Source organism: Panicum virgatum, chromosome 2N (genome assembly GCF_016808335.1).
Source record: "Panicum virgatum strain AP13 chromosome 2N, P.virgatum_v5, whole genome shotgun sequence".
Taxonomy (NCBI): Eukaryota; Viridiplantae; Streptophyta; class Magnoliopsida; order Poales; family Poaceae; genus Panicum; species Panicum virgatum.
In genome coordinates this window covers 1,214,988-1,229,895 of record NC_053146.1, presented here as the reverse complement: position 1 = coordinate 1,229,895, position 14,908 = coordinate 1,214,988, and the positions used below count along the sequence as shown (strand labels likewise).

At 49.2% G+C, this 14,908-nt stretch overlaps 4 protein-coding genes across 4 annotated transcripts; all 4 read right to left on the bottom strand.

The window, feature by feature from the left end:
• Positions 1 to 88: 88 nt before the first annotated feature.
• Positions 89 to 1,717, bottom strand: LOC120658500. Its single transcript, XM_039936750.1, has 2 exons — positions 1,014 to 1,717; positions 89 to 458 (listed from the first exon to the last, which is right to left on the bottom strand). The coding sequence occupies exons 1-2, from the start codon at positions 1,684 to 1,686 to the stop codon at positions 421 to 423; spliced, it is 711 nt and encodes a 236-aa protein (XP_039792684.1). The 5' UTR covers positions 1,687 to 1,717; the 3' UTR covers positions 89 to 420.
• A 422-nt stretch (positions 1,718 to 2,139) lies between these two features.
• On the bottom strand, positions 2,140 to 2,562 carry LOC120659082. The gene has a single exon (XM_039937144.1). The coding sequence runs from the start codon at positions 2,536 to 2,538 to the stop codon at positions 2,140 to 2,142; it is 399 nt and encodes a 132-aa protein (XP_039793078.1). The 5' UTR covers positions 2,539 to 2,562.
• Positions 2,563 to 5,590: 3,028 nt separating this feature from the next.
• Positions 5,591 to 6,142, bottom strand: LOC120659081. Its single transcript, XM_039937143.1, has one exon. The coding sequence runs from the start codon at positions 6,140 to 6,142 to the stop codon at positions 5,591 to 5,593; it is 552 nt and encodes a 183-aa protein (XP_039793077.1).
• Positions 6,143 to 7,883: 1,741 nt separating this feature from the next.
• On the bottom strand, positions 7,884 to 9,020 carry LOC120659080. Its single transcript, XM_039937142.1, has one exon. It carries the CDS (start codon positions 9,018 to 9,020, stop codon positions 7,884 to 7,886), a length of 1,137 nt encoding a protein of 378 aa, XP_039793076.1.
• Between the last annotated feature and the right edge of the window lie 5,888 nt (positions 9,021 to 14,908).

Here is a 14,908-nt window from a genome sequence, read left to right as displayed (position 1 = left end):
AGGTCCTCAATGGCATGTATGGATTTGCAGTAATCATGAAAAAAAAGAATATCAAACGCCCATTTAATTTCCTGATGAACACAAGACATTCTGGTAAAATGAATTCCATTCATTTCTTGGAAACCTAAAGTTTTGGAGCACACAGAAAGTAGGATAGCGCTTAGATCACGACCTTAAAATGAGCCCCATTAAGGTTCACATCAGAGCTGTCAAGCTACTACATTATAGCTAATGGCTTATACTGAAGATTCAGAAAGCAGGAAAGCAGCGCAATATGGTCAGCAGCAAAATCACAGATCCTCAAGAGCACGCAATATGATCAGCAGCAAAATCACAGATCCTCGAGAGCACAATTAGCACTTTCTAGAAGTTCAAAGACCTTTCAACAGCACTTGAGGTTCTGATGCACCCGCACTTGGTTCAGCTAGCTCCATCACCTTCAGCAGCTATTCTCAGTGCTGCAGAAACATAGAAATATGAAAATAACATCAGCAAACTGAGAAATCAAATTGACCTTAATAAACCCCTGTTTCGCAGCAATGGCAAGGACCAACAAGTTGCAGTAACCAAACGACACTAACTCATTATCCGTTCATCTACCAGTTCAACCCAAATTTGCAACCACAAAAAAAAAGCAATACCCAGAAGTTACAGTAGCTACGAATGTACAATGCAATGGGCACAGTTGTAATGATCTCTCTGAAGTGTAGAATTGCAATTAATGTATGAGTTCTTTACGTTTCTCGTATGTTGGATGCCTTCATGGGCGAGCTTAAATCAGATCAATCGCCGTCATCCATCCATAGCATGTATGATGTACTTCTATATACAAGCAATGAACATCGACCCAGTTTCTAATAAAGCTACTAAAACTCACTATTCTTTATTGGGAACACAAACCATGCATTCTTCATATTTTCATGTTAGTTATAAGCAGCTGAAATATAATGTTACTCATCACTCCAAATTAAATATGGACAACTTGAAAACTAAAGCAGATAGAGTTATAGTACCTGGAAAGTAGTAGGTCCCATAAGGAACAACGCCATAGATGTCCGTGTCGATATCCACGTTTCTCAGCAGACCAGATTTCAGATTGACGAGGAACAACCCGCCAACAGCCGTCCACAGGAAGAGCACTCCAACCCCATCAGCAAAGCCAATCAAGTAAGGCAAGGTCAAGAGGGCATCAGCGGGGAGCAGCGTCTCGAGCTCAATGGCTCTGCCCTGCGCCCACCTTGCTTCCCCGTCAGCGCCGACCTCCCGCGGCCACAGGCAGAGCCTGGAGTCGAGCACCGAGGCGAATCCCAGCCTCCCATCCTCCATGGCCATGAGCAGCGCGCGCCCCTGGAAGGCGGTGCATGCCGGTGGCCTCTGGATCACAGACACTTGCCGCGCACCCAGAACGTACCTGAGGATGCTGTCGCCGAATTGGAACAGGAAGTGGAGCGCGCCCCCCACAAGGACACCGGGCACGGATTCGAGGCATGTGGGGGACCCGGGGTGGGAGGCCGGCTCGCTCCACGCGCCATCCAGGGACGAGTAGACGCAGGAGAAGATGCCGCCCGCGTCGGTGCCGACCAAGACCACGCGGAACGGCCCGCGGTGGCAGCCGTCGCACGCGGCACCGACGACGCAGCCGCAGAGCACCGCGGCGGCCCAGCTCTCCGCGCGCCGCGGCGGCATCGGGAGCTGCTGCTCCTCGCCCGTGGCGGGGACCCACTATAGATGGCCATTTGGCCCGATACCCATGGGGGCCTGAAGTCCGGCCCATATTAGCCCGACCCGAGCACGGCACGGGCCCGAATATTATTGGGTTTGGGCCGGCACGGGCACGATAGCCGGGCCGTGCCTGGGCCTCACTGTCAGCCCATGGACGCGTCCAGGCACGGCCCGAAAAAGGGCGGCCCGATCGGCCCGATGGGTAGCACGATAGGCCCGTTTAAATACTATGTTATCCATTATCAAACCCTATTTAAACATTTTCGGGCCGCTGGGCTGCCGGGTCAAACGGGCCGGCCCGGCCCGATTAAATCAATTTCGGGCCGTGCCTGGGCCGGCACTTCAGCCCATGGGCAGACACGGCACGGCCCGTTAATATTTTCGTGCTTAAGCGGGTCGTGCCTAAACGGGCCGTGCTTAGACGGGCCCGTGCCGTGCCGGGCCGGGCCGGGCCGGGCCGCCCGTTTGGCCACCTATAGGACCCACACGGTGAGCCTGAGGACGCTCCCGGTCCCGGGGGGCCCGAGCCGTCTGCGCAGCGGGTAGAGGAGGACGCGGCCGTGGCGGGCGGAAGGAGGAGGTGGGGACGAAGCGGGAGACGGCGCCGTCGAAGCCGCCCCTGAGGTCGCAGAGGAAGCCCAGCATGGGGGCCCCGCCCCCGCGGCGGAGCCGGGCGCGAAAGCCCGGGCCGGAGACGAGGCGGGCCCACCGCTTGCAGGCGAGCGCCGCGCGGAGGAGGCTCGCGGGGTCGTCCGGCGGCAGGCGCACGAGGATCTCCTCGACGATGTCGTCGCACAGCGGCGGCGACGCCGCCATGCTCCTTGCTTGGTGCGAGCGATATGGGGGAGGGAGGTGAAAAGTGAAATGCGACGGTTACGGGTCGGGGTCGGATCGGATCCCCTTTTATTCCGGAGGTAAATTGCTTCGCTGCCATTAAAATTTATAACTATTCCTCAAATTATTAAAATTATTTTAGCAATCCTTTCGTTGCCACTATTTTTATTTTTTATTTGAGCTTATGTAGTTAGTTAGCTCTTGGGAGTATCATGAAAATGTCATAACCATTAAATTTGCTGATATAACATAAGGGAGAATATAAAATGTCATGCATGTGAAAAGAGTATTATCACAATAACACTCTTCCGACTTAATTATCTAGTTTACAGTCTTGGATAGCCCTGCAAATGAATTGGAAATCAAATTATATCCACACCAATCCATTTTTATGAGGAAAATTAATATTAACCACACCACTCCAAACTATTACCATCATACACCAGCCCACCCCCAAACACTTCATCTCATAATGTAAGAAACTACTCCCACCATCCTCAAATGTAGGGAGTTCTAGATTTTTGAGACAAATTATGGAGGCAGAGAAAAGACACATGTACACCTCAGGCTAGTCTCAATGGGAGTTTCATGTAGAGTTTTATGGCATTAAATACCATCAATTTTGCTGATATGGCAAGGAGAGAGAATGATGAAGTTTCATGGGATGTGAGAAGAGTTTCATCACCATGAAACTCATCTGGCACAGTTACCTAGTTTCCAGTCTAGGTCACTGTTCCCTTGAAACTCCCATTAAGATTGACCTCATTAGTGCATTGTTCAATTAATTAATTGCTTAGTTTTCTATGTCCGCACCAAAATCAAGGAGATTAGCATATCTTTTTTACTCTCTCGATCCACCACAATTGATTTTTTTTACAAAACTAGCATCAAAACCAATTTGAGTAACATGCCTTTTTATCCAAAGTACTCTAGAATGCTTTACATTTTGGTACAGATTTTGATCCCTCAAATGTCATACATTTCAGGGCCGAGGGAGTATTAGCCAAACTATGGTTATAATCCTGACGGAGGGAGTATTAGCCAAACTATGGTTATAATCCAATAAGAACATGTTTTTCAAAAAAAAATTATAGTGCAGGTTTTGCCACACCATTTTGCACAAAGTAGCTGCCACTCATACTGAGTCATCTCCAACAAATTTCGGTCAATTTCGACAAAATTTAATAGTGTGAACGTGGGGTTTTATTTTTATGGTCCGGCTCTTGAGTGAGGTCCATGTGTAATTCTAACCCCACTGCTTTGCACATAGCAGCTGCTAGTCATATTGAGTCATCCCAACAAATTTCTATCAATTTCGATAAAATTTTATAGTGTGAACGCGAGATTCTATTTCTAAGGTCCGGCTCTTAACGTGTGGCCCACAGAGCGCCGCCGCCGGAGCCTGGCGTCATCCCCAAGCGCCGAGCGCCGCCACGGAGCGTCACCGGCCGGCCGCGCAAGATCCACCGCCATCCACTGGAGTGAGGTCCGAATCCGCCACGCCGCGTGCGAGGCCCGCCGCCGGAGGCAGGGCCCAGCTCCACCGCGCGCCGGCTTTGCCGCCGGTCGCAGGCCTCGTCGCCACGCGTCGGCCCCGTCTCCGCGTGACCCTGCAGCGCTTGGCCATCCGCACCGGACCGCGCGTGGCTGCTCGCTGCGCTAGTGGTCCCGCCTTGCTACGCCCCGCCGCGAGGGCCGCGGCCCGGGGTGGGGCCCTGCGCCGCCACGAGGGCTGCCGATGGGAGCGCATTGGGGCGGAGCTGCGGCGTCCCGTGCAGACCGCCAAAATCCAGCCGACGCCGCACTGTCCTTGAGCTCGCCCCGCTCTCCGAGGTTGTGGGGAGCGCGGAGCCGAGCACCGGCAGCGCGGTGCGGACCTCGGGGCGGGACCGGTGCAAGGGGAGTGGGTTGGGGGGTGAGCAAGGTGGGCGGGCCACTACATGGCATAGGGGGCGCGCGTGGTGTGGCTCGCTGGCGGAGGGAGGCAGGGGCGCCGCCGCTGGAGAGAGAGAGGGGCGGAGGAAGCAGGGGAGGGGCGGGGGCGACTGGGAGGAGAGGGAAAAAAAAGAAAATATGGGGATAAGAAAAGAGAGGAAAAAAGAATAGAAAAAGAAAAGAAATGGTAGTTGGAGATGGTTGAATAAAATATAGAGTAGTTGGTATAGAATATGGGATATAGAGTATGATTGGTGTAGAGGAAATTGAGATAGATGAGAGAATCTCGATAACCAGGACGATATATTGCTTTTAGATAATGGATTTAGAGTACGAGGAGTACATACAGTCTTCTAGTGCTATCTTATACAGCTCTCGAGCCATTTCACACTCACAAAACGTATTGCGAGGTGGACTGTTGTCTCGTTTTCTTTTCTTTCTCCTTCGGTTATAAGCTAGCAGCTATCTCAACCTTTGGACACGGCCTCGGGCCATGTGCTGCCTCAAGCTGCTAATGGCGTGGGAAAACCGGTTTGATTTGGTTTGGAATATTAATACCACCGAGCGGTAAAGATTGTATTGACCATATATATACTCCACTCTTACATAGGGTTCACATGTGAGTCTAGTCATACTGTTTTACAATATAGTAGATGTCAGTCATATTGAGTATCTCCAAAGAAATTGCAATTAATTTGATAACATTTTATAGTGTGAACACAAGAATATATTTTTAAGATCCAGCTCTTGACGTGGGGTTTACATGTAGTTCTAACCACATTACTTTGCAGAGAGTAACTGCTTGGCATTATGAGTCATCTCGAACAAATCTCGGTCAGTTTTGACAAAAAATTTATGTTGTGAATGCGAGATTTTATTTCTAGGATTCGGTGTTCAACGCGGAACCTACATTTATATATAGTCATACTGTTTTGCACAAATTATCCATTTCAACCTAACCTACTAGCAGGCCTAGATGGGATGTTGTGGTTTGGTTTTGGAAAAATTCAAAATTACTCCCTTGAACTATAGTCAAAGTTTGGTTAACCCCCTAAACTATCATTTCATTCATTCTACACCCCAAACTATACCCTTTGGTTCAAATTACCCCTTGAACTATAGTCTCCCTGCGGCTGCGGCCAACTACCACGACGACCACGAGGAAGGGGCCGTGACTGCAGTCGAGGTGGTTACAGCCGGTGGCGGCACATAGCACCGCGAAGTTCCTGGACGACTCATACGGATCCGGCACCCGCGGCAGCCTGGGCAGCTCCAGCTTCTTGTCGGTGATGGGGTCCCAGACGTAGAGGGTTGGATCCCATGTCTCGTCGGTCCAATGGAGTACGTTGTGGAAGAGGACGCGGCCGTGGCAGGCGTCGAGCACCATACATTCTGTGCGGGGCTTGGCGGGGACCTGGCACCGGAAGGAGGACGTGGGGACGAAGCCGTCGATGTTGACGATGGCGCCCAGCATGGGGGCCGTGCGGTGGAAGTCCCTGAACCGGCGGCGGAAGCCGCGACCGGAGACGAGGCGGCCCCACCGCTTGCAGACGAGCGCCGCGTGGAGGAGGCTGGCGGGGTTGTCCGGTGAGATGCGGAGGAGGACCTCCTCGAGGAGCTCGTCAAACAGCGGCAGCGGCGTCGCAGCCATGCTGCTTGTTTGGTTGGAATCGGCGGGCGCTAGGGTTTGATCGGTCGGGGGTTGTGAGACCGAGGGGATTGGATCATTCGATCCCCTCTCCCTTGTGTTTTGATTTACTGGGCCCACCAGAGCCAAATTCTTCAAATCGGCTGTTGATTTCTATGTCTATCTCCCAGTTCGGTCCATTGCATTTTGCACATATCCAGCGCAAATTTATTTGTGTACGATTGAGTTATCCTAATTATTTCTTTTGGATTTCTCCATCATTATATTTTCATCCTAAAAAAAATTATGTTCTTGCTACATAATTTAGTTATGTCATAATTTTTCAAAATGTTCCACATTCTTCTTAGCCTTTTCATTTGTTCCATCGTATATTGTAATTTTTGGTGAGGCCGTACCACTTGTTCCATGGTATTTTGTGTAGTTCCCAAAGCAATAACTAGATGTTGCAAGTTTTTTCTTTGTGATTCTAATGTTTTGTTGAGATGTTCCACGGTGTACCTTTTATCGTTCCTTCCTATAGTATTCATGAGATGAGAGTGTAGTCTCCACTTGCTCCGACTAGTCGGATGACTAGTGTCCTCCTCACACATCTCATTTCGTTCTTCATCAAAATTGTCATGATCATGAGCCAGATAGTTTATTCCAAAAAAAGGATTTTCTTCTCGAGTACATAGGACAATTCATTACACGTAATAAGCATGAAAATAGATTAAATGGTGTTTTACAATATGTGTGGAATATTATGGCACCAACGAAACTGAGGTGGTTTAATTTTCAATATAAATATACTGATTGTCCTAAACACCAGACATGAGAGTTTGTTCCGGGTCTCCTTCTTATATAATTTGGCCATGCTCTTGCCGTGTTTTCGAAAATATAAAATAAAATCTCACAGGGAGTGTATATAATGCATAATAATACTGCCTGGTGGACATCTTACAAGCAAGCCTCAATCAAGGTTTACACCAACTGGACAACATACAAATCATAGGGGTCCTAATGACTTATATAAAGGATCAGCACTTACATTACTTATTAGTCTTGGTTTGGAAGACTTGCAGCACGCAATTGAAGAACTAGATCTTGGTCCACCAACTGTAGATCAGGTTTCTCTTGCTCCTAGTGCTGTGAAAACACAGAAATTTGGAAAAAGCATATTTACCAACCTTGAGGAATCATTTGCCTTCACCGAAAAATTATTGGTTGTCAGTAATAACTGAGAGACCACTATTTTGCTGTTAATAGTTGATCGTAAAACATCAAGTTATTCCCCAAATAAAGCTCTCCCACTGAAGAAACTTTAAGCAAATTAGAATCATTAACAGATGTCCGCTTAAACTACTGACACACATCTCTCTTAGTTTAGAAAAGTTTCCATCATCCACATCTCTATTTGCAGTTAAGTGGCATATATAGGCAAAGATCCAAAAAAGGAAAACATGGGTTAGACACAAATTAAACGCGAGTGCATGAGGCCAATATATATCTTCTAGACTCCAGAGTGTAGAAGGTGCTACTTATATATGGCCAATAACTTATTTGGAATTGGATTCCCTCCTACTCCATCTGTACCTTCCTACCTCAGCCTAGATTCATCAGATAATAAATTGTTAAAAAGACCTGATCGTTCGTTTCAACTTTCAACCATGGTTCATCAAAAGATTATTAGGTAATATCACATATTCACTGTCCATGTTTTCATGTCAATAATAACACGGTGCCTTGCGAGTGTAAGGAAAATCTATCATGGAGGAGCTGTTGTTCCTGGAGTGTGGAAGCTCGAGTACGGAACAACGTCTACGCTATGGCAGTACCTTGTAACCGGCACCTTCCTGACCTCTTCAGACTTTATGTCCATACTGTATAAACCATCAAGTAACGTCCAGATGAAAAGAACCCCGGCCCCATGCGCAAAGCCGCTCAAACGAGGCCATCTCTTGGGTGCATTGAACACCTTCAGAAGATCAATGACTCTGAACTGAACAAATCTTGCTTCTTTGTCGTCTCGACCAACCACCCTCGACCATAGGTTGAGTTTGAGTCTGCCTTTGTCTATGGTGGCGAACCCTAGCCTACCATCATCCATGGTCATGAGCACAATATCCTGCGGATTGAATGCAGGTCGAATGTCGATCATAGATGCTTCCCGGGTGGTCAAGTCGTACCTCACGATTCCATGGTTTGAATTGAACAGGAAGTAGAGCGAATTCCCCATGAGGACACCGGGCTCCGGCTTGAAGCAGTCGCGGCGGCGACAGCGAAGCCGATCACTAAAGGTTTGCTCGCCCCACGCGGCGAGCTCGGACGAGTAGACGCACGAGCAAATCTTGTTTGAGTTGTGTTTGATGTCCATGAAGACAACCAGGAAAGATCCCCAGCGGCAGTCGAGGTGGTCGCAGTTGCCGCCGCCGGCGCAGAGCACGGCCGCGGCCCAGGTGCGCGGGTACACGTTGAACTGCATCGGCAAGCTGGGCAGCTCTCGCTGCTCGCCGGTGACGGGGTCCCAGACGGCGAGCTCGGTCCTCAGAGGCGGGCGGGCCCCCCAGGGCCAGCGCTCCAGGAGGACGCGGCCGCGGCGGGCGTCGACGGCGCGCCAGCCGTAGCGGGCGGCGTGGGCCGGGCGGAAGGAGGACGTGGGGACGAAGAGCGACGTTGGCCGGGCATCTCCGTCGCCGCATTTGCCCTGGCATAGGGCGCCCAGCAGGGGTGCCGTGCGGTGGAACTCGCGGAACCTGCGCCGGAAGGCGGCGGCGGAGACGAGGCGGCGCCAGAGCCGGCAGACGAGGGCGGCGCGCACGAGGCTCGCCGGGTCGTCCGGCGGGAAACGGAGCAGGACCTCCTCCACGATCTCCTCCACTAGCTCCGCTGGCGGCGGCGCCATGACTAGTTGGTCGGACCGACCCCGGCCCGGCGGCGGCGGCGGAGCAAAGGGGTTTGCTGGTCGACAATTAAGGACAACGGACGAGTACGTTGCGATAGATCTGCGGTTGCCTCCGGGTCCGGTTCAAGTTCTCGAACAGCTTCAGCCTTCGGGGACGTCTCTTCCCCCTGTTTTTATAGGGAACTTTTCCGGAAAAGCTATACATAGCCTGAACGATTTCGGTGTGGATCGGTGGTGAAAACTCAATATCTATTTCCATGTGTTGCTGCACGGCCAAGGTAAAATCAGACTATCAATTTGAGTGGTAGAATCAGACTATCAATCTAAGTCATAGAATCAGACTATCAATCTGAGTCCTAGATCTCTGTGTAAGGCTACTGCTATACTCAATGTGCTGCAACCAGGTCTTGCTATTTTCTCGTGCCGATTTTTTTTCTCCATTTTTTCTCGCTTCGTTGCTAGTTTCGTTTTCTCCCCTCTACTTTTCCCTTTCGTTACGCTCTCTCTTCTATCTATTCTTACGAGTCTTTTTAGTCTTATTTTATTTTTCTATTTATTTCCTTTTCCTCTTATTTACTTACTTATTTTTTCTTCTATTCCTAAGTAGATGTTTCCTCTATTTTATAAACCATATTATTCTTCTTTATTTTCTGTGTTTACACAAATTCATAATTGACTTCTTAGAATAAGAGGCATGCCTCACATGTTTTTTATTTTTTTCATTCTCTTTCATACTTTCTTTTTCATTCTTTTTTCCTTCCACCTTTTCCTTTCATATTTTTTCTTTCATTTATCCTTATGTTATTTTTTCTCCTTTTTAATATATTTTCTTCTTTCTTTTTGCCCCCTATGTTTTCAATTTTCTTCCTTGAACTTTACATTGACTTCTTTCACAAATAAGAATAAATTGTTCGCTTTGTAAATTAAATAGTTCTGTGATACCGACTCATTTGTTCTCTTTGTAGATTAAATTGTTCCGTGATGTTGACTCATTTGTTTTTGAAATTTATTTTTCATATCTATACAATACAATCAAATGTTCACAATGTACAAAATTTTGTTAGTTGTACATTATTATATGTTCATTATATTTAATTAATATATAATTAAATGTAGTGGTATTTGAGTCAGCCCGTCAGGTGCTATGCGACATATAGTGGTATTTGCATGTGTATGATATTTTGTTTGGTAGAAACAGATCCATCAGAATGAAGCTTAAAATCATGATCTTGAGCGTATAATTTAGTAGGACAACATATAATTAATATATATTTTTGATATCAGTGTAAATAATACTACTCCCTCCGTTCACTTTTGATAGCTATATTTCATCTTGACACAATGACCAAGGAAAACAACTTTACTTATCATATAATAAATACAACACGGACTTTTTTGTTGGTCCTCCAATGCTTTAACTGGAAACTCCTCGTTACCAGTGCTATTTATTGCCACAGCCCATGCCATTAGCAAATATAGCTATCATTTGTGAACATTTGAGTTTTTAAAATATATCTATCAAAAGTAAATGGAGGGAGTAATGTTTCAGACCTTAATAGCGCGGTCCTCAAACCGAAGAACTTGGTGGGAGGGGCACGCTGAGTTTCTGGCAGCCCCGTGGACGCACACAGCGCCGTCGGGAAGCGTGCGCGCCCCAACCAGCAAAGGTCACGGGAGGCGTGGACGGCGACTGGAGGCACGGGTGGTGAGGGTAGACACGGGTGGCGGCAGCCGATAGGAGGGATGAGCGGGTGGCGGCAGCCAGCGGGCGGCAGCCGGGATCGAGCCCTATGAAGTGGAAGGACCGGATGGTTTGGGAGGGTGGCATGACCAAAAGAGATCTATGTAGTATTAAGTTAAGTCGTGCCAAGCCGCTCGGCGCGACTCATGAAGAAGTCGCGCCATGACGCATGGAGAGACTCAGTCGCGGCAAAGCATGTGGTACGACTCAATCTTACCATGGTGTGACCCTTTAGGGAGTCGCGTCACAAGTCGTGGCGCGACCTAAAAAGCTATTTCTTAGAAATTTAGATCCACACAAATTATTATTAAATATTAGATTAAAAAGGATTAAAATAAAATAAAATTTCTAGCCTGGTTTTGCTTTCCTCTAAGGCTGTGTTAGAGCAACTCCAGCAGACCCTCTATCAAACCCCCTACCCTAAATTTGAAGGGTGAAATCAAGAAAAACAACTCCAGCAGGCCCTCTACTTGAGTCCCTAAACTAGAGAGGCCTCCAAATTTCCCCCTCCACCCTCTAGGCCTAGGGGGGTCTCTAGGGAGCCCTCCATCCGTGGGCCCACACTCACCAGCCCCTCTAGACTTAGATGAGGGTTCAAATATGAGGGCTTTTGCTAAAGTTGGATGTATTATTTGGAGGGTATGAGATGGGGACCAGCCCTCAAAAGCTATATGAGGACTGTGATTTGAGGGCTATTGCTGGATATGCTCTTAAATTCCTCCCCCGAAATTTTCTTGAAAAAGAATTTTGCTATTTAAGAGTATTAAATAAAATTTATTTACGAAACTTTTTGTATGCATAGGTTGAGCCTAATTAATCCATAATTAGCGAATTATTACTGTAGAATCACTGTTGTAAATCATGAATTAAATAGACTCATTAGATTCGTCTCGCGATTTTACAACTCATCTGTGTAAAAAGTTTGGTAAACAGATTTTATTTAATACTTCTAAATAGCAAGATTCTCTTTGGTGTGACTGCGTTTAAATTTTTTGAGGAGGAAACCCTAACTTTTTGTTCAGGCAGGTAGCAAGTTTCAGGTAACACTAGTAGTTCATGCATGTTGTATTAATATTTGTGTTACAAATACTCCGTGCTTGTCCAGAGTATATGTATACTTTTGACACTCTGTGTGACCTTTTTCTTCAGAAAAAGTCAAGTCTTTTTTTTTGGAAAGTAGAACACGTCAAGTCTTGCAACCAAGTTACAAACTGATTCAAGTCTTTAACCGCTAAGCAGTAAAATCTAAAATGTAACACGCACTTGATCAATATTGGACGGTACAGATCGCTTCTCGTGAACACGTCACTTGGCTACGAGAACGAATTCACTTCAGAACTCTGCTTCTTCTTCTTCTTCTTCTCTGACACAGTTTGAATATCCTATCCTATTAAAACACACACACACACACACACACACACACACACACACACACACAAAGTCTGAATATGGCCTTTCCTCTGTTTCTTCAGTTAAGTTTAGACGTCCAGTTTCGTCAGGTAAGTAGATAACTGCCTTGGTCCTGGCAGGGTGCTTACATGAGCTTTTATACTCCTGGCACTAGCTCCATGGCCATCTGTATACTTCCTTAGAGCTGTATGCTTTTTGATTTGGAAGACTCTGCAGCTTTTGAGTCCTTTATTAGGCAATATGAAGAACTAGCCCATGGTTGGTTGGTCTGTCATCACCTGTAGACGAGGCTGCTCCCAGTGCTGCGAACATGAAATTTTTAACAACATATCAGTCTGGAGGAATTTATTTTCCCTCGACGAAAATTCATTGCTCAGCAACGAACAGTGACCAACAGATCGAGTTGCGACAACCGTACGTAGTTACACCAAAACACCAACTAATTAATAATTACCATCATCTCCTCCAGTTTTAACAAACTTTAATCAAAACCATTAACACACATATATATGCATGATACAGTTAAATTGCAGACAAATCAAACATCTGTCTTCGTTTAGCACGGCACTGAGCTAGCTGAAATAAATACGGCATATATGTTCTGAACGTAAGGAAAATCATAAAAAGGAGCAAAATTAAAGTGACAGACCGTAGAAGCTGCCTACCTGGAGTGTAGAAGCTCAAGTAAGGAACAACATCGAACGCGTAGCAGCCGGGCACCCTTCTGATCTGCTCAGACTTGATACTTATACTGTGTAACCCATCAGACGTCCACATGAAAATGACTCGGGCACCATCGGCAAAACTGCTCACATGAGGCGAGGCGCGGAGTGCGGCGGCAGGGAGCAGCTTCTCAAGATCGATGACTCTGGTGAGAACAAATCTTCGCTTCTCTGATGGAACCAGCAGCCTCACTTATACGTATAGATGGCCATTTGGCCCGATACCCATGGGGGCTCGAAGCCCGGCCCATATTAGCCCGACCCGAGCACGGCACGGGCCCGAATATTATTGGGCTCAGGCCGGCATGGGCACGATAGCCGGGCCGTGCCTGGGCCTCAATCCTGGCCCATGGACGCGTCCAGGCACGGCCCGAAAAAGGGCGGCCCGATCGGCCCGATGGATAGCACGATAAGTCCGTTTAAATACTATGTTATCCATTATCAAATTCTATTTAAACATTTTCGGGCCGCTGGGCTGCCGGGCCAAACGGGTCGGCCCGGCCCGATTAAATCAATTTCGGGCCGTGCCTGGGCCGGCACTTCAGCCCATGGGCAGGCACGGCACGGCCCGTTAATATTTTCGTGCTTAAGCGGGTCGTGCCTAAACGGGCCGTGCTTAGCCGGGCCCGTGCCGGGCCGGGCCGGGCCGCCCGTTTGGCCACCTATACTTATACGTAACCTAAGGGCGGGAACTAGAAGCGTTGAGTTCTAATTTATATAATTTTAAGTTGAAAATATATAAGAATCAAGTTTGGAGAGATGGCGCCTATCGCCTCTCGCGATACGGGCGACCATGGCGACTCCGCACCTCGCGGCGCCCCGCCCCCCGACCCCCCCGCCACCGTGCTCGCCCCTCTCCGGCGCTGCGCTCCGCCCCGCCTTTCGTGCTCGAAGCCGACGCCGCCCGCGTCGTCAAGGTGCTCTCCGTGCCCCGGCCGGGAGTGCAGTTCCAGGAGCCTGTCCTGAGCAACCTGCACTCTACCGTCTGTCCGGGTGTGTTCCGCGCTAGAGTAGCAAACCAGAACGTTGCTAACTTTGTGGCCGTGCGTGGTTTCCTCGAGTTCAATCAGTTCAAGTTCGGGATCCATGCCGTCTGAAGCTTCAGCTCTCTCCATGGCGCGTTTGCTGGAGGTTGATGACGCCTTCAATGCCCCTGGCCATGCTACGTTTCCCAAGGGCGACAGCGCCGAAAGCAAACCGGGGGGGGGGGGGGGGGGCAGCCTGGCGCGGGAACAAAGTCAGACCCCCAACGCTGCCCAAAAGATCTCCCCCGCTACGCTCTTTACTGCTCCCCAACCACCTGCTGTGCCCCCTCCCATAGACAGCATGCGTGTCGCTCTGCGGGGGGCTACGTCGTGCAGCCGATCACCTCACCGTTCACTACCACGCCGCCCACTACCGCGAAACCCTACCTTCAGGCTCCCCCCCCCCCCAACCCTCGCCGCGTTGCCCAAAACCCATTCCCACACACCACCGGGACTGTTTCCGCTGTCTCTCCCTTGACCACCAGGTGAAGGACTGTAGAGACCCCGTCCGGTGCCGATCTGCCGCGGCTCCGGCCACTGTAGCTACGCCTGCACCATGGTGATCCCCCGCGAGCAAACCCCCCACCCGCGTCGCCGCCCCACTGTTCCCTTGCCGGCGTCCCGCGTCCCGGTCCATGCGGTGCCGTTCACCCCTCGTGCCTCGCCTCCGCCGTCCGCCACCCCTACGCCACCACCCACCCCCCTGAACCTCCCCCCGTTCACCACGTCCTTTGACCCCCTGAACATGTACGCCTCCTCCAGCTCCGCACCCGCCATGCCCACCGGTGTGGTGCTCCCGTCTGATGACGACGAGATCTGCTTCTGCGCTTCTGCTCTGCCTTTGGTCGCGAAGTGGCGATGGGACTGCAACCCATCACCTACAACGGCACCGTGGTCCGCCTCGAGCGCCAAGAGGAGACCGACAACCGCTTCATCCGCGTCCCCGACTGGTTGGTCCTTGTGCACGTCTGGGACTACCCAGAAGAGCAT

Bases quoted from the DNA above. Each gene is read 5' to 3' on its own strand.
- LOC120659081 (XM_039937143.1), bottom strand. From the start codon at position 6,142: ATGGCTGCGACGCCGCTGCCGCTGTTTGACGAGCTCCTCGAGGAGGTC.
- LOC120659082 (XM_039937144.1), bottom strand. From the start codon at position 2,538: ATGGCGGCGTCGCCGCCGCTGTGCGACGACATCGTCGAGGAGATCCTC.
- LOC120658500 (XM_039936750.1), bottom strand. From the start codon at position 1,686: ATGCCGCCGCGGCGCGCGGAGAGCTGGGCCGCCGCGGTGCTCTGCGGC. The intron at 459-1,013 runs GTACTATAACTC...ATGTTTCTGCAG, and splicing joins TGGGACCTACTACTTTCCAG to CACTGAGAATAGCTGCTGAA.
- LOC120659080 (XM_039937142.1), bottom strand. From the start codon at position 9,020: ATGGCGCCGCCGCCAGCGGAGCTAGTGGAGGAGATCGTGGAGGAGGTC.